Source organism: Ovis aries, chromosome 25, assembly GCF_016772045.2.
Source record: "Ovis aries strain OAR_USU_Benz2616 breed Rambouillet chromosome 25, ARS-UI_Ramb_v3.0, whole genome shotgun sequence".
NCBI lineage: Eukaryota > Metazoa > Chordata > Mammalia > Artiodactyla > Bovidae > Ovis > Ovis aries.
In genome coordinates, this window is record NC_056078.1 from 37,104,490 (window position 1) to 37,124,150 (window position 19,661).

At 40.7% G+C, this 19,661-nt stretch overlaps 1 protein-coding gene across 4 annotated transcripts in view; it reads left to right on the forward strand.

The window, feature by feature from the left end:
• Positions 1–19,661, forward strand: part of NRG3 (neuregulin 3) — a 1,235,273-nt gene that overhangs the window by 1,184,942 nt on the left and 30,670 nt on the right. For all 4 annotated transcript variants that reach the window (XM_060406805.1, XM_060406806.1, XM_042241140.2 and 1 more), the window contains exons 5-6: positions 368–470; positions 7,743–7,869. In XM_060406805.1, the coding sequence (XP_060262788.1) occupies positions 368–470; positions 7,743–7,869 (230 nt within the window). The remainder of the gene's footprint in view (positions 1–367; positions 471–7,742; positions 7,870–19,661) is intronic.

Here is a 19,661-nt window from a genome sequence, read left to right on the forward strand (position 1 = left end):
GGAGGTCATCACTGGAGTAGGAATTTTCTGATAGCAGATTATTTGGGACCCCCACCATCATGTTTAAATGCTCCTACTATGTCTTAAAGTCATGAAAATTCTTTTGATAAGATTTGTAATTGTGATATCCATACATGAGTTCTATTTACCCATACAGATACAAAAAATAATAATAATAATAACAGCTGTCCTGTAGACCACTGCAAAGACACTGAATTGTAGTAATGTCCTCGTGTTTTCCTATTGATGATAGGAACAAAAAAACTTGGCTTTGAAAGGCTCCTACCAGCTCAAAAATACAACTATGGAGATTGTGTCTGCTGAGCCATGCTAACTTCCATTCTAATTCTCTTTTTTAAATTCGCAGAGAGTGAAGAAGTTTATCAAAGGCAGGTGCTGTCAATTTCATGTATCATCTTTGGAATTGTCATCGTGGGCATGTTCTGTGCAGCGTTCTACTTCAAAAGCAAGTAAGACCATTTCTCTCAAGTGTTCAAAGGTTACTTCTCAGAGGAAGCACTTTGTCTTTCAGTTCTCCGTCTGAGCTCTAGGCAGAAGGATTTTGTGCACATGGGCCCATCAGACATCCTTAAATGACTCTGAATCTTTGGTAGCCTGTGGTGAGTGTGTACAGCGTGTGCATAAGTGTATGTGTGTGTGTGGTTCATCTTTGATGCACATAGTGATCATTCTTCTCTGTGATCATGAACACTCTGTGTTCTTTGCATTTTTTGATGGCCTGCCAGAATTAAAGGCTCAACATCAGCCTGTCACTAAGGAGTTAACTCTTCTGAAAAGAGAGGTCACTGCTGAACATCTAACCTTTTATGAAAAAAAAAAAACTCTATTCCTTTTATAGTATTTTATTTGATACCCATAAAGGTTCTAGCCAAATGTGAAATATGAACACTATAAAATCTACCTTGGTTCACCAGTTAGTATGGACATCTAGAATATGCCCTATGCTTACCTTGCCAAGAAACCAAATCTTCTGCCAAAAGCATTGTTTTGTTTTTTGTTTTTTTTTTTTCCTGAAGGACTTCCCTGGTGGCTCAGACGGTAAAGTGTCTCCCTGCAATGCAGGAGACCCAGGTTCAATCCCTGGGTTGGGAAGATCCCCTGGAGAAGGAAATGGCAACCCACTCCAGTACTCTTTGATCTTCCCTGGTGGCTCAGAGGTTAAAGCGTCTGCCTGGAATGTGGGAGATCCGGGTTTGATCCCTGGGTTGGGAAGATCCTCTGGAGAAGGAAATGGCAACCCATTCCAGTACTCTTGCCTGGAGAATCCCACGGAGGGAGGAGCCTTGTAGGCTACAGTCTATGGGTCACAAAGAGTCGGACACGACTAAGCGACTTCACCAAAGTAGAATTAAAAATATACACATGTATTTATAAGTATGCATGTGTATATACATATATGTTTACATATACATGTTACAAATAACATTGGCAAAGGTATTTTATTTATGTAAATGACATAATCTGCCCTTAAGAAATACAGATAAAACTATTATACTGCTTGGTTTCTTGTAAGGTAGACAGGCCTTGAGAAGCTGGCATAGATTCTGTTCCTACAGCTTGTCTGGAATCCAAGCCAACAAGTAATTGCTTTACTTTGGACTTGTATTTTTCTACCCACTTGCCCTTCTAAAAATGGATCGGTTTCCAAATATAGTCTGTGATACTTTTCTGCATGTTGTGTGTCTATCTTCAAAAAGAACAGCACTTTTAAGAAATAATAGAGCCTCAGATATGAATCCAAAATTAGTAACTATTATTTTTAATAAACTATTTCAGAATAGGTTTAGATTTTTGAAATTGCCATGAAAATAGTACAGATAGATCTGATATAGCCCAGACACAATTTCCCCTATTTTTAGTGTCTTTCATTAGTATGCTGCCTTTGCCACAAACAGTAGGACAGTGGTGGAATAGTGTTACTAACTAAGTTCATATATCCTTAGTTTTTACCTCATGTGTTTTTTTGCTGTTGTTTCCCCCCACCCCCAGGATGCTACATTATATTTCATTGTTGTGTCTCCTAAGCAACTCTTGACTGTGGTAGTTGTTAGTGTTCAGTTTTAAACACGTTATCAGGGATGCTGGGCTTTTCATTCATTATCTCCCAATCCTCACAACAACGGAAATTATGCATTATTGCTCAATTTTTCAAATCGCATCAGAATTTGATTTTAAAGTATTGATTTGTCAAAGCCCCACAGTAGGAAATTGACAACGGGTCTTTGCATCTCTACAATTCTACTTTAAATTGCATGCTGTTCACCACCCAGCTGTTGACTCATGTGGTCCTCCCCCTAGATGGTGAAACTGCTTGAGGTGAATCAGGAATGTTGTGCCCTGCTGCAGTCCATAGCTCTTTATGTTCTTAACAGGCTACATGGTTTCATGGTCAGGATTTTACATGCATCAGCCTAAGCTGTATTCACATCTTCAGTCCGCCACTTGCTTATTCAGTATTATTAGGGAAATTACATTCAGCCTTGATTTCCATTTTGGTAAAATATAGCTAAAATATGGCCAAAAATAATGTCTACCTTAGATAATTTAAGGATTAGTGGGATAATACTGTAAAGAAGGCAGCATAGTGTTTAAAAAGTAAATACTCATTGAAGCCTTGTTGTTGTTAACACCTAGGATGTCTACACACTGGAACTTACAGGCAGGGTAGCTGCAAGGTGAGTAGAGTTCCCTGAGCACAAGAGGGTTAATCACACTCAGCAGGGCATTAGGAGAGTCACCTTGCAAGTGCTGTGTGGGAGAAAGCTGTGTATTTAACAATATGCAAATTACTATGAAGAAGTAGATAAACACTTATTTTTGGAATATAATCTGTAGTTGTACCACACTTAAAGAAAAGACTGATAACAACAGTCACAAGAACAGAGAACAGCTGGGTAACTAGAGGATTTCTGTCTTCAGAGCTGTTAGCCTCTCCTTCCGTGGGCTGCAAGTGGGCTCAGTGATGAGCACATCCTCCTGGGGCTCAGCAAGGTGTCAGAGGTTTTCATGGAAACACTGTTCAACTTTCTATGCATAATGGGAGACTCAGAAGACTGAACCAGTGGGAGATGATTAATCAGGAAGCTGTTATTTTTCTGCCTGCCCAGCCAGGACACATATTTTATATATATATATATATATATATATATATATATATATATATGTCTAAAAATAACAAAGGAATAATGAAATTTGAAGACTCTTCCAACTGGAGCTGTAGTTCTCATCAGAGACTTAGAGAATATTACCTTCTTCTAGGACAATTTCCAAGCATAGTTTTCCTTTATTTTTCTCTGAGAGGAAGACCACATTGCACACCAAGCATCTAATTTATATAGCTGAAAGTGATGTAAAATTTTTTTAACACCTTGGCACAAGTTTCTTTGCCCTCATTCCTGGGATTCTAATTCCCTCCAGAAACCTTGGGGATAGCAGAATAAACAGGCTCTACTTTTTCTTTGCCTTCAAACATTATAAGATTTTTTTTTCAATGTGTATACTTTTTTTTTTTAAACTCATCTTGGAAGTCCTAAGTCTTCTAGGATTCTGGGACATGTCTATCATTGGTTTCCTGATAAATTCACTTGAAACTCCATCCTATACACTGGAATTTACTGTGCCCAGAGAGAATCAGGACTTAACCAAAACATTCTCTTGGTTATTTGTTCTACTTCCCATAATTATTCGGGTCCTGCCACTCTGGTCCTTTCTCCATTCTCTTGCCATCTGTGATATGGCATGACCTCACCTGATAGAATATTACAGCACATTATTAGCCAATGAAAGTTTGAACATAGGTAACAAGAAGAGGTAGAAGTAAGGAACACCTTCTTGAATTCACAGAATTTTCTGAGTTAATTGAACCCCAACCACTTTGAAGGTCACAGTGAAATAAATTCTTTTCTCATCAATTCCAAAAAGTTCAAGTATTCCGATAAGTAGTTAATGGAACCATTAATTGAGCCTTTCAGATCTGGCTGATACGGCTCATATGGCAACTATAAATTTTTTCTAGATTTCCCTTTTACTTTTAACTCGTATGGGCTAAGAAGTATAAGGCTGGCAGCGGGAGTCCTTATTAGACTTAGGAAATGAAAGACATAATTGAACTCTGAAAATGAATTGAAATAGGAAAAGAGATACATCGGTGGGGGGTGGGGGTGGGGACGTGGAATAGATGGGGGAAAAGTGGAAACAGTGATTTTGGAGGTGATTTTGCGCTCCAGATGGTAACTGCAGCCATGAAATTAAAAGACACTTGATCCTCAGAAGGAAAGCTATGACAAACCTAGGCAGCATATTAAAAAGCAGAGATATCATTTTGCCCACAAAGGTCCATATAGTCAAAGCTATGGTTTTTCCAGGAGTAATGGTGGATGAGAGTTGAACCAAAAAAGGCTGAGCACCGAAGAATTGATGCTTTCAAACTGTGGTGCTGAAGACTGCTGAGACTTCCTTGGATAGCAAAGAGATCAAACCATTCAATCCTAAAGGAAATCAGTCCTGAATATTCATTGGAAGGACTGATCCTGAAGCTGAAACTCCAGTTACTTTGGCCACCTGATGAGAAGAGCCGACTCACTGGAAAAGACTCTGCTGCTGGGAAAGATGGAGGGCAGGAGGAGAAGGGGGCAACAGAGGATGAGACGGTTGGATGGCATCATCGACTCAATGGATATGAGTCTGAGCAAACTCCAGGCAATAGTGAAGGACAGGGAAGCCTGGCGTGCTGCTGCCCATGGTGTTACAAAGACCTGGATGTGACTTAGTGACTGAACAACAGCAACAGAAGGATGTTCCAGGAGCAGGAACTGGGACAAATAATTATCACAACTAAGAAAGCACAGGAGGAAAAAGGGGAACTGACGCTAGGGGTAGAAAACAGATATGCTACAACTTGCCCTGACTGTATCTCATCCCCTGAAGAGATTTTAGATCACAAAGCAAGGCACTGAAGGACAGGCAACGGGTGTTCTGATATGATGCTATGATTCTCTTCCTCTGTGGTGGCCTTAGTCCCCACACAGTTGTAAGTTAGTACACATAAGTACTAATATAAGCTAGTACACAGTTATAAGAGTTCCTTGACCTGAGACAGCCAGCATCTGATGACAGGTCAGTGTGAGGCTTTGAAGGCCTAGACCACTGCCCCACCTTGGGGTGAAAGCCACACCAGCTTCAGAGCTCCCTGTGGGATTTGCTGAGGTTTTCACCGGAGGCTGCATCACATTCCAACTCCTTTTGCCCCTTCCTGCTTCCTTCGCTTAGTTTCCACAGGTGTCGATCTTAAGAGACCTCACTAATAAAAATCCTGCACACGATCTCCGTCTCAGTGTCTGCTTCCGCAGGGAACCAGACTGCAGCATCACAAACAACATCTCCTGATGGACTTGTTGGGTCTGATATCCCACCCCTGTACGTCTCATTTCTTCCTGATGAATTGACCCAGAGCAACTTAAAACTCACTGAACTCTAGAAATCGCACTGACATTGTTAGGCTAGTGTGTTCCAGTGTGCAATACTTGTATCTTGTCTTCCCCAGAGCCACTGCTCTCCTGAGAGCTGATGGCATTGCAGACAGATGCTTCTCACTTCCCTTTGTTCCCATCTGCTGAGGGGAGGACGAAAGGGCAAAAATGTGTGCCTTGAGAGAGCTGAGGGATGATAGAAAAGGAGGCAGGTTAGAAAAGGAAGCCCATATGTTCTGGAGTATTAGTGAGTCAAGACAAGGTAAGAGGGGGCTAAAGGAAAGCAAATTATTAAAAGGATTTAGGAAATGCAATCAGACATTTTTATGAGGAAAATTCCTTTAGATGTTTATACTTCCCAAATGCTGAATTAGGGAATTACTGAAAAGATCATTAGTATTTCTACAGCTAATTCTTGGAAAAATGATCATGTTCTTCCTCTGTGTGAAGCCCCCTTCACTGCCTCCTGATGACTTATTCCAGCAGAACTTCCTCATCTCCCATCTGCTTCATCAGTGAGTCCCTGACAGGATTCTGTGGCTTTCCTGTGCTTCTTAAAATGCTGATAGGATAGACTTGTTTCTAACAACAGGCTACAGATTAGCTGTTAGGAAGTAGATAGACTATTACAAGTATATTAAAACAACTAAGAGTACTAGAGATAAAAGCCCCCCAAATAATTGAAAAGATAAATATTTAAACATAATGACATCACATGAGTATTTTAAATTCAGAGGAGATGATAATGCATAGACCTCCAATTCTTGTAGCAATTCTGTGACTTGCTTGTGAGAGAGGCAATTAACAAGATCCCTTCTTTTATGTCTGAACCAGTGTCCTGATTCCGTCATCTGCCCATATAACTAAGCTTACTAAGTGATGAGTGTAACTGATTAATACTGAGTGTAACTGATTAATACTCTCCACATGTCCACAGTATTTATGGAAGAGAGCTTATCCAAACTCCATTGACAGAGGAGGAAACTGAGGCTCACAGAAGTTTGGGGAATCAGTCATTTTGATCTGAGGAGTCAAAACAAAGCTGTTGGGACACAGAGCTGGAATTCAAATCTCAGTCCCTCTGATACTCAAGCCCATGGTGTATAGAGGGATGTCTACCTCAAAAAACTCACTTGGAGAGATGGTGAACAGTCGCCACCAAAGGCTCTATCCTTGGCGTGGACCCTGGGGAAAGAGGCAGAAGTCTAGGGCATATGATTCTGTGAAGTTTGTTTGCTTGTTTGTTTCATGGGTACTGGGTCTTTTGTTGATAGTTAATTTCTATAAAGCTCTTAGGAGAGCAGCTAATAAGGCAGTACTTTGTACAGTTCAAACAGTCACTCCACATTTGCAGGCAGGGGTAATTTACTTGGAATCCAAAACCTGAGACTAGTCTCAGCCTTCCCACCAAGAAGCAGTGTAACCATGGGCAAGTGGTTTGACAGTCGTGAGTAGTGCCTCAAAATGAGGACTGTGCAGCCAGATTCATTCGGTTCTAACCCAGCTCTACCACTGTCTAGCTGTTTGACTTTGGACAAATTATTTAACTTCTCTGTGCCTCAGTTTTCTCATCTATTGAATAAGCATAGGATTAGTGCCTTGTCATACAGAATTATTGTGAAAAATAAGTGAGCTAAGACATGTAAAACATTTCAAATGATGCTTGGCATCTTTCAAGAGTTTATTTTTATTACTTATAAATTATTCCTTCAGGAGTTAATTTTTTTCTTATTATTTACAAACGTTCTAATAAATTCTGCATTGAGGGCAGATGGTAAAAATAAATGAAGTGTTTTTAAACTGTAAAAAGGAAAACAGACCCCTGTTATGGCATGTGTGCAAGTTATCCAGTCAAGCTATACCTATCTGAAATGGACAGATATAAACGTAACTTTGCAAAAATGTTATATGTGGCTGCTAGGTCCAAGTGTCAAAGTTGTCTACTTGTAACTTCAGAGCATTCCTAATTCTCTTTAGCTGAGCACTCAAGGTTAAGGACCTCTTACATCCAGTAGGGTGAGGACCATGCATTACATTTCTGCCTTTAGAGTGCCATGGGGTGTGAATCCGGGTTATTAATGGGTTATGCCAAGTATTTCTTGGTGGGGTTGAAAATGAAGGGAGGACTCTCTGTTAACTGAGTTTATCTTGCTATAGAAAATGACAAGTATAGATGTTGGGAGTGAATGAACCTCAAAAAAACAGGCATAAATTTATGTGACTATTTATACATGGATTTATTTAAACTTGCAGGAAACAAGCTAAACAAATTCAAGAGCAGCTGAAAGAGCCACACAATGGTAAAAACTACAGTCTCAAAGCATCTAGCACAATGGCAAAGTCCGAAAACTTGGTGAAGAATCATGTCCAGCTGCAAAATGTAAGTGACATGTTCATACATCCCTTCCCACAGCCACTCTCCCTGCTCCCAGTCCAGAGGGGATGCAGAACCTGTGATCAGACTTGCCTATTTTTTTCAGTACTCTGTAGATTTTTCTTTAAATCATGTTGCATTTTTGTGTGTGCACACAATACTGGAAAAAGGAAAGAAAAATTAATTCTCAGCTCTTGATTACAATCTGTAACATAATTAATCTCTGGAAGCAAAAAGAGCTTCAATTGTTTGTTCCATAATCACTTACTGAATTCTTCCTCGTGTCAGAGATCATGCTAGGCACTAGGGGTACAATGTTCCTTACTGTATGGAAACTGGCATAGTGAAAAAATACAGACACCCAGAGGAGGGTTGTGGGATGAGCAGGTTGCTATTGCAACAGAGGTGGGAGAAGAGACCAAAGGGAGGTGGTGGGGGCAGAAGTGGAGGCAGCAAAAACTGCAGGCTTGAACTGGATTTTGAAGAATAGGAAAGGTTCATCAGGGAGTCAGAAAGCCAAGGAGTAGAGACTAGAATAAGCAGAAAGAATAAACCCAGGGAATGCTAAGAATACATACTGTATTCACACGACTCAGAACTAAAGGGTATGAGGAAAATCAAAGCTCATAAACATGGGAAGGGAGAGTTGCATTCCCGGGATTGGTGCTTCCTAACACCACACCTTAAACAGATACCAGAATTTGAAGTTAAATACAAGCTCTTTGAATCCTGCTTGCTTTCTTTCTTTGTTTCTTTCTTTTCTTTCTTTCTTTTTTTTTTTTTTTTTGTTTGTGGCTGCTCTGGGGCTTAATTACAGCATACAGGATCTTCAGTTGAGACAACTCTTTAGTTGCAGTGTGGCTTAGAGGATCTTTAGTTGCACCATGTGGGATCTAGTTTCCTGACCAGTGATCCAACCCAAGCCCTTTGCATTGGGAGCATGGAGTCTTAGCCACGGGACCACAAGGGAAGTCTCGAATTCTGTATTCTTTCTAAAGTAGTTTTTCATGATTTCTGAGATATATTGAAAAACGCTAAAGATAAGCAAATGTTACTGAAGTCAGGTTCTGCTGCTCACTGTTCAAAACCCAGTACTCCAGAGACAAGTGTAACTTAACAAGATTCTTCTCTGTTTTAAAGAGCAGTTTTAAAGGGTTAATCGAATTGTTTGGGGAGGAGATCAGGGTTTGTAATCTTCCACTCTGTGCAGACTGTCTTCTGATTGTGTTGTACTTAGTCACTCAGTCGTGCCCAACTCTTTGTGATTCCATGGACTGTAGCCCACCAGACTCCTCTGTCCATGGAATTCTCCAGGCAAGAATACTGGAGTGGGTTGCCATTGCCTTCTCCAGGGCATCTTCCCAACCCAGGGATCAAATCCAGGTCTCCCGCATTGCAGGTGGATTCTTTACCATCTAAGCCACCAGGGAAGTCTATTCTTCTGATTGGTCTATGGTGAAATGACAGGTTGGTGCTTCGGAAAGCTGGTGTTCAACCTGAAGTTGCCTTCCTTTCTCTGGGTGGGGGTCTTAGTTCCTGCAGAACTGAAAGAAATTGTTATGTGTATTTCATGAAAAGGAACCAGGACTTTGCCCCATGCTGCTCTATCCTTTACTGACTGTTCCCCCTTCATTTCTGTATCCCCTCCCTCCTCTGATTAGTAACTGTTTGAATCTGCTCTTTACAACTAAAGGACGGTCAAGGAGGCTGACTAATGCCTATTTCCTAAACATAATAAATGAGGACACGAAAGGATGTGTACCCAGGAAGTCTCCATGGGTCCTGCTCCATTTCACAAAAGCCATCTAAGACATACTGGAACATTCCGTCAGGGTAGCAATTCTTTGCCCCCATGCAAGACTGCACTTCCAGATTCTGAGACCCAGAAGGAAAGCACAAAGGTGATGGTATAAACCTAGTATTTGAGTTTAATACACAATCACCCAAGACACACTCACACTCTTCCAAATGTGTAAATCACTGGGAATTTAAACATCATTTGTGATTTTGGGAAATCATTACCCAGAAAGTCGCCATTATGCTGTGTGTGACAGATGTACTTAGATGCTTAATACAGAATTCATAAATCATAATCACTTCCCAGGAAAGTTTTGTTAAGCTTGTAATCACGGCTGTGTGTAGGGATTGTTCTTTTCTGAAACAGAGCAAATGTTTTCGTTAGTGATTTCTAATGAGTATTATCCCATTGCTGTAAAACAAATACTGTAATGGAGGGCTTCTTAGCTACTGAACCTATCACAGATAAAGCCAGAGGCTAGTTATGGTAATGAGAACAGATTTTTGATTAGTGATATACTGTTGCATTACAGAAGAGAATCTTGTTTGAACACAACTTCTATCCTTACAGAGGTGACTGGGTGTTTGAAAAGGAGAATGAGGGTGATCTTGGCTGGCTGAGCCTGCAGCAGCTTGAAGCAGGATTTGGTTCCTGGCCAGAGACTGAGGTCGGTCTTGGGGTGAGAACACCAAACCTTAGTCACTGCACCAGTGGCCAATGACGAGGTCCTGGCCCTTTGGCTTTGCAGAGAAAGAATCCCCACAAAAATATAGAAAGCAGTGAAACGGAGTGTTTATTAGGAGGAAAAAGAGTCTAGAATGTATGGAAAGATACACAGCCAGACTTAGAGAGAGCCTTGCCCTCAGGGTAGTTTGAATTACTTATATGGGGCATTTCTTCTGGTTATCCTTTGGCCAACTGTTTAGATCTGCCTGATTCTGAGTATTTGGTAGGATCCTACTATATGTGCATCTGTATCTCTTAGCCAAGATAGGTTCCCCTGAAGAGGACTGTGGGTAGGTAGAGTCAGCATCACTCCTCTTTTGATCTCCAAGAGCTTTCTATGCATGTGTGTTTCTCTAACTGCAAGAATGAGAAATATGTGCTTTGTTATCTTTAATGTGGGCAGGGCCAAGCCTCCCCTCTCTCCATTGGCCTGTTATTCTTATCTTGGAGTTTCAGCCCACAGGGAACTTATCTCCAATTTCTTTATCCTGGGGCGCCTAGGTACCTCCTGTCTCAAGGGAGATCAGTTCAGTTCAGTTCAGTCGCTCAGTCTTGTCTGACTCTTTGCGACCCCATGAATCGCAGCAACCAGGCCTCCCTATCCATCACCATCTCCCGGAGTTCACTCAGACTCATGTCCATCGAGTCCGTGATGCCGTCCAGCCATCTCATCCTTGATCATCCCTTCTCCTCCTGCCCCAAATCCCTCCCAGCATCAGAGTCTTTTCCAATGAGTCAACTCTTTGCATGAGGTGGCTAAAGTACTGGAGCTTCAGCTTTAGCATCATACCTTCCAAAGAAATTCCAGGGCTGATCTCCTTCAGAATGGACTGGTTGTATCTCCTTGCAGTCCAAAGGACTCTCAAGAGTCTTCTCCAACACCACAGTTCAAAAGCATCAATTCTTCGGCACTCAGCCTTCTTTACAGTCCAACTCTCACATCCATACATGACCACTGGAAAAACCAAAGCCTTGACTAGACAGACCTTAGTCGGCAAAGTAATGTCTCTGCTTTTGAATATGCTATCTAGGTTGGTCATAACTTTTCTTCCAAGGAGTAAGCATCTTTTAATTTCATGGCTGCAGTCACCATCTGCAGTGATTTTGGAGCCCCAAAAAATAAAGTCTGACACTGTTTCCATTGTTTCCCCATCTATTTCCCATGAAGTGATGGGACCGGATGCCATGTTCTTCGTTTTCTGAATGTTGAGCTTTAAGCCAACTTTTTCGCTTTCCTCTTTCACTTTCATCAAGAGGCTTTTTAGTTCCTCTTCACTTTCTGCCATAAGGGTGGTGTCATCTACATATCTGAGGTTATTGATATTTCTCCCAGCAATCTTGATTCCAGCTAGTGCTTCTTCCTGCCTAGTGTTTCTCATGATGTACTCTGCATATAAGTTAAATATGTAGGGTGACAATATACAGCCTTGACGTACTCCTTTTCCTATTTGGAACCAGTCTGTTGTTCCATGTCCAGTTCTAACTCTTGCTTCCTGACCTGCATACAGATTTCTCAAGAGGCAGGTCAGGTGGTCTGTATTCCCATCTCTTTCAGAATTTTCCACAGTTTATTATGATCCACACAGTCAAAGGCTTTGGCATAGTCAATAAAGCAGAAATAGATGTTGTTCTGGAACTTTCTTACTTTTTCCATGATCCAGCGGATGTTGGGAATTTGATCTCTGGTTCCTCTGCCTTTTCTCAAACCAGCTTGAACATCAGGGAGTTCACAATTCACGTATTGCTGAAGCCTGACTTGGAGAATTTTGAGCATTACTTTACTAGCATGTGAGATGAGTGCAATTGTGCAGTAGTTTGAGCATTCTTTGGCATTGCCTTTCTTTGGGATTGGAATGAAAACTGACCTTTTCCAGTCCTGTGGCCACTGCTGAGGTTTCCAAAGTTGCTGGCATATCGAGTGCAGCACTTTCACAGCATCATCTTTCAGGGTTTGAAATAGCTCAACTGGAATTCCATCACCTCCACTAGCTTTGTTGGTAGTGATGCTTTCTAAGGCCCACTTGACTTCACATTCCAAGATATCTGGCTCTAGATTAGTGATCACATCATCATGATTATCTGGGTCGTGAAGATTTTTTGTACAGTTCTTCCGTGTATTCTTGCCATCTCTTCTTAATATCTTCTGCTTCTGTTAGGTCCATACCATTTCTGTCCTTTATCGAGCCCATCTTTGCATGAAATGTTCCCTTGGTATCTCTAATTTTCTTTTTTTTAAATTTTATTATTTTTATTTATTTATTTATTTTAATTTTAATTTTTACTTTATTTTACTTTACAATACTGTATTGGTTTTGCCATACATTGACATGAATCCACCACGGGTATACATGCATTCCCAAACATGAACCCCCCTCCCACCTCCCTCCCCATGACATCTCTCTGGGTCATCACCGTGCACCAGCCCCAAGCATGCTGTATCCTGCGTCGGACATAGACTGGCAATTCGATTCTTACATGATAGTATACATGTTACAATGCCATTCTCCCAAATCATCCCACCCTCTCCCTCTCCCTCTGAGTCCAAACGTCCGTTATACAAATGTGTGTCTTTTTTGCTGTCTTGCATACAGGGTCATCATTGCCATCTTTCTAAATTCCATATATATGTGTTAGTTTACTGTATTGGTGTTTTTCTTTCTGGCTTACTTCACTCTGTATAATCGGCTCCAGTTTCATCCATCTCATCAGAACTGATTCAAATGCATTCTTTTTAACAGCTGAGTAATACCCCATTGTGTATATGTACCACAGCTTTCTTATCCATTCATCTGCTGATGGACATCTAGGTTGTTTCCATGTCCTGGCTATTATAAACAGTGCTGCAATGAACATTGGGGTACATGTGTCTCTTTCAATTCTGGTTTCCTCGGTGTGTATGCCCAGAAGTGGGATTGCTGGGTCATAAAGTAGTTCTATTTGCAATTTTTAAGGAATCTCCACACTGTTCTCCAAAGTGGCTGTACCAGTTTGCATTCCCACCAACAGTGTAGAAGGATTCCCTTTTCTCCACACCCCCTCCAGCATTTATTGCTAGCAGATTTTTGGATTGCAGCCATTCTGACTGGTGTGAAGTGGTACCTCATTGTGGTTTTGATTTGCATTTCTCTAATAATGAGTGATGTTGAGCATCTTTTCATGTGTTTGTTAGACATCCGTATGTCTTCTTTGGAGAAATGTCTATTTAGTTCTTTGGCCCATTTTTTGATTGGGTCGTTTATTTTTCTGGAATTGAACTGCATAAGTTGCTTGTATATTTTTGAGATTAGTTGTTTGTCAGTTGCTTCATTTGCTATTGAGATCTCTAGTCTTTCCCATTCTGTTGTTTTCCTCTATTTCTTTGCATTGATCACTGAAGAAGGCTTTCTTATCTCTTCTTGTTATTCTTTGGAACTCTGCATTCAGATGTGTATATCTTTCCTTTTCTCCTTTGCTTTTCACTTCTCTTGTTTTCACAGCTATTTGGAAGGCCTCCCCAGACAGCCATTTTGCTTTTTTGCATTTCTTTTCCATGGGGATGGTCTTGATCCCTGTGTCCTGTACAATGTCACAAACCTCATTCCGTAGTTCATCAGGCACTCTATCTATCAGATCTAGGCCCTTAAATCTATTTCTCACTTCCACTATATAATCATAAGGGATTTTATTTAGGTCATACCTGAATGGTCTAGCGGTTTTCCCTACTTTCTTCAATTTAAGTCTGAATTTGGTAATAAGGAGTTGATGATCTGAGCCACAGTCAGCTCCTGGTCTTGTTTTTGTTGACTGTATAGAGCTTCTCCATCTCTGGCTGCAAAGAATATAATCAATCTGATTTCAGTGTTGACCATCTGGTATGTCCATGTGTAGAGTCTTCTCTTGTGTTGTTCGAAGACAGTGTTTGCTATGACCAGTGAATTTTCTTGGCAAAACTCTATTAGTCTTTGCCCTGCTTCATTCTGCATTCCAAGGCCAAATTTTCCTGTTACTCCAAAGGAGTAGGGAAGGGAAACAGTGGGGCTTGACAAAGTCAGGGAAGAGAAAAATGACCAAGAGTTGGTCATAGAAATGAGGTTAAGCCATCTGTGTCTATTAGCTGGCCATTATTAAACTTTGGATCCTGTCCCAGGGACTCACTGAAGACCAGGGGCATGACTAGCCTTTGAGTGTCCACATTCACTGCTGGAAAAATAGAGCACAAGAGGAGAGTCATGCCCTAAGTAGTGGGTGAGTCCCTGGGCCTAGCTATCAAGTGAGGGTCCTTGGCTTTGCTCAGAAAAGAATTAAAGGGCAGTCACAGTAAAGAGAAAGGAGGTTTATTTAGAGAGATATACATTCCATAGACAGAATATGGGTCATTTTGGAAGACAGTAAACTGCCCCAAATATGGGGTAGTTAGTTTTATTGGCTCGGCAGTTTCACAGGCTAATGAGAGGAGTATCCCAACTCTTGGGAATTGGGCCACTGCCCACTTTTTGAACTTTTGTGGTTAGACTTGGAAGTGTCATGGCCCTTGTGCATAGTGTCATTTAGAAGTTTTGTTGTCATTGTTCAGACACTCAGTTATGTTCAGCTCTTTCAATCCAATAGACTGGGCTTTACTGTCCTTCACTATCTCCCAGAGTTTGCTCAAGCTCATGTCCATTAAGTCGATGATGCCACCAACCATCTCATCCTGTTGTCCCCTTCTCCTCTTGCCTTCAATCTTTCCCAGCATCAGAGTCTTTTCCAATAAGTAAGTTCTTCACATCAGGTAGCCCAAGTATTGGAGCTTCAGCATCAGTCCTTCCAATGAATATTCAGAGTTGATTTCCTTTAGGATTTACTGGTTTCATCTTTTTGCAGTCCAAGGGACTCTCAAGAGTCTTCTCCAGTACCACAATTCAAAAGTATCAATTCATCAGTGCTCAGCCTTCTTTATGGTCCAACTTTCACATCTCTACATGACTACTGGAAAAACCATAGCTTTGACTAGATGGACCTTTGTTGCCAATGTGACATTTCTGCTTTTTAATGCACTGTCTAGATTTGTCATAGCTTTTCTTCCAAGGAGCAAGCATCTTTCTTTCTTTCTTTCTTTCTTTTTTTTTTTTTCAGCAAGCATCTTTTAATTTCATGGCTGCAGTCACCATGTGCAGGGATTTTTGAATCCAAGAAAGTAAAGTCTGTCACTGTTTCCATTGCTTCCTCATCTATTTGCCATGAAGTGATGGGACTGAATGTCATGATGTTAGTTTTTTAGATGATGAGTTTCAATACAACATTTTTCACTCTCCTCTTTCACCTTCTTCAAAAGGCTCTTTAGTCCCTCATCACTTTCTGCCATTAGGGTGGAGTCATCCACATTTCTGAGGTTACTGATATTTCTGTCAGCAAACTTGGTTTCAGCTTGTACTTCATCCAGCCCAGCATTTCACATGATATATTCTGCATATGAGTTAAATAAACAGGGAGACAATATACCACCTTGATGTATTCCTTTCCCAATTTTGAACCAGTCTGTGGTTCCATGTCCAGTTCTAACTATTGCTTCCTGACCCACATACAGATTTCTCAGGGGGCAAGTAAGGTGGTCTGGTATTCCCATCTCTTGAAAAATTTTCCACAGTTTGTTGTGATCCACACAGTCAAAATCTTTGCTCTAGTCAATAAAGTAGTAATATATATTTTCCTGGAATTCTCTTGCTTTTTCAATGATCCAATGGATGTTGGCAATTTGATCTCTGGTTCCTCTGCCTTTTCTAAATCCAGCTTGTACATCTGTAAGTTCTCAGTTCACCTACTCTTGAAACCTGGCTTGAAGAATTTTGAGCATTACCTTGCTAGCAAGTGAAATGAGCGCACCTGTGTGGTAACTTGAACATTCTTTTACATTGCCCTTCTTAGGGATTGGAATGAAAACTGACCTATATAAGCCATGTAGCCACTGCTGCGTTTTCCAAATTTGGTGGGTTATTGAGTGCAGCACTTTAACAGCATTATCTTTTAGGATTTGAAATAGCTCAACTGGAATTCCATCACCTCCACTAGCTTTGTTGATAGTGATATTTCCTAAGACTCACTTGACTTTACACTCCAGGACGTCTGGCTCTAGATGAATGTTCACACCACCAGGGTTCTCTCAGTCATGAAGATCTTTTTAGTATTGTTCTTCTGTGTATTCTTGCCACCTCTTATTAACATTTTCTGCTTCTGTAGGGTCCATACCATTTCTGTCCTTTATTGTGCCCATTTTTGCATGAAATGTTTCCTTGGTACCTCTAATTTTCTTGAAGACAATAGTCTTTCCCATTCTATTGTTTTCCTCTATTTCTTTGCATCACTCAATTAATAATGCTTTCTTATCTCTCCTTGATATTCTTTGAAATTCTGCATTCAGATGGATAGATATTTTCCTTTCTCCTTCGCCTTTTGCTTCTCTTCTTTTCTCAGCTATTTGTGAGGCCTCCTCAGACAACCATTTTGCCTTGTTGCATTTCTTCTTTTGGGGGATGGTTTTGATCCCTGTCTCCTGTACAATGTCATGAAATTCCATCCATAGTTCTTCAGGCATTGTGTCTATCAGCCCTAATCCCTTGAATATATTTGTCCCTTTCACTGTATAATTGTAGGGGATTTAGTTAAGGTCACACTTGAATGGCCTGGTAATTTTCCCTACTTTCTTCAATTTAAGTCTAAATTTTGCAATAATGGGCTCATGATCTGAGGCACAGTCTTCTCTCAGTCTTGTTTTTGCTAACTGTTTGCTTTTCCATATTCAGCTGCAAAGCATATAATCAATCTGATTTTGGTATTGACCGTCTGTGATGTCCATGTGTAGAGTCCTCTCTTGTGTTGTTATAAGAGGGTGTTTGCTATGACCAGTGCATTCTCTTGGCAAAACTCTTGTTAGCCTTTTCCCTGCTTCATTTTGTACTCTGAGGCCAAAGTTGCCAGTTACTCCAGGTATCTCCTGACTTACTACTTTTGCATTCCAGTCCCCTATGATGAAAAGGACATTTTTTTTTTTTTAATGTTAGTTCTAGAAGGTCTTGTAGGTCTTCATAGAACCGTTCACCTTCAGCTTCTCCGGCATTAGTGTTTGTGGAATAGACTTGGATTACTCTGATATTGAGTCGTTGGCCTTGGAAACAAACTGAAATCATTCTGTCAATTTTGAGACTGTACTAAAGTACTGCATTTCAGATTATTTTGCTGACTATGAGGCCTGCTCCTTTTCTTCTAAGGGATTATTGCCTGAAGTAGTAGATATAATGGTCATCTGAATTAAATTTGCCCATTCCGGTCCATTTTACTTCGCTGATTCCTAAAATGTCAATGTTCACTCTTGCCATCTCCTGTTTGACCACTTCCAATGTACCTTGGTTCATTGACCTAATATTCCAGGTTCCTATGCAATATTATTCTTTACACCACTGGACTTTATTTTCACCACCAGACACATCCACAGTTTGGTTTTGTTTCTGCTGTGGCTCAGCCTATTCATTCCTGCTGGAGTTATTTCTCTGCTGTCTTCTCCAGTAGCATATCGGACACCTACCAATCTGGCCCCAGGGAGATGGGGAGGGTGATAGGGAGGGCTCATCCTTTAGTGTGATATCTTTTTGCCTTTTCACATTGTTCATGGGATTCTCAATGCAAGAATGCTGAAGTGGTTTGCTATTCCCTTCTCTAGAGAACACATTTTGTCAGAACTCTTCACCATGACCCACCTGTCTTGGATGGCCCTATGGCATGATGTATTACAATGAGCATATAATGAGGTTCAAGGTCTAGTAGAAAATCAATGCAAAGAAATAGAGGAAAACAGTAGAATGGGAAAGACTAGAAATTGCTTCAAGAAAATTAGAGATATCAAGGGAAAATTTCATGCAAAGATGGGCACAGTAATGGACAGAAATGGTATGGACCTAAAAGAAGGAGAAGATATTAAGAAGCGGTGGCAAGAATACACAGAGGAACTATACAAAAAAGATCTTCATGACCCAGATAATCATGATGGTGTGATCACTCACCTAGAGCCAGACATCCTGGAATGTGAAGTCAAGTGGGCTTTAAGAAGCATCACTATGAACAAAGCTAGTGGAGGTGATGGAATTCCAGTTGAGCTATTTCAAACCCTGAAAGATGATGCTGTGAAAGTGCTGCACTCAATATGCCAGCAAATTTAGAAAACTCAGCAGTGGCCACAGGACTGGAAAATGTCAGTTTTCATTCCAATCCCAAAGAAAGGCAATGCCAAAGAATGCTCAAACTACTGCACAGTTGTACTCATCTCACTTGCTAGTAAAGTAATGCTCAAATTTTTCCAAGCCAGGCTTCAACACTACATGAACTGTGAACTTCCAGATGTTCAAGCTGGTTTTAGAAAAGGCAGAGGAACCAGAGATCAAATTGCCAACATCTGATGGATCATGGAAAAAGCAAGAGAGTTCCAGAAAAACATCTACTTCTGCTTTATTGACTATGCCAAAGACTTTGACTGTGTGGATCACAATAAACTATGGAAAATTCTTTAAGAGATGGGAATACCAGACCACCTAACCTGCCTCTTTAGAAATCTGTTTGCCGGTCAGGAAGCAACAGTTAGTCCTAGGCATGGAACAACTGACTGTTTCCAAATAGGAAAAGGAGTACGTCAAGGCTGTATATTGTCACCCTACATATTTAACTTATATGCAGAGTACATCATGAGAAATGATGGACTGGATGAAGCAAAAGCTGGAATCAAGATTGCCAGGAGAAATATAAATAACCTCAGATACGCATATGACACCACCCTTATGCAGAAAGCGAAGAAGAACTAAAATGTCTCTTGATGAAAGTGAAAGAGGAGAGTGAAAAAGATGGCTTAAAACTCAACATTCAGAAAACTAAGATTATCACATCTGGTCCCATCACTTCATGGCAAATAGATGGGAAAACAATGGAAACAGTGACAGACTTTATTTTGGGAGGCTCCAAAATCACTGTAGATGGTGACTGCAGTCACGAAATTAAAAGACCCTTGATCCTGGGAAGAAAATTATGACCAACCAAGACAGCATATGAAAAAGCAGACATTACTTTATCAACAAAGGTCCATCTAGTCAAAGCTATGGTTTTCCAGTAGTCATGTATGGATGTGAGAGTTGGACTGTAAAGAAAGTTGAGTGTCAAAGAATTGATACTTTTGAACTGTGGTGTTGGAGAAGACTCTTGAGAGTCCCTTGGACTGCAAGGAGATCCAACCAGACCATCCTACAGGAAATCAGCCCTAAACATTCATTGGAAGGAG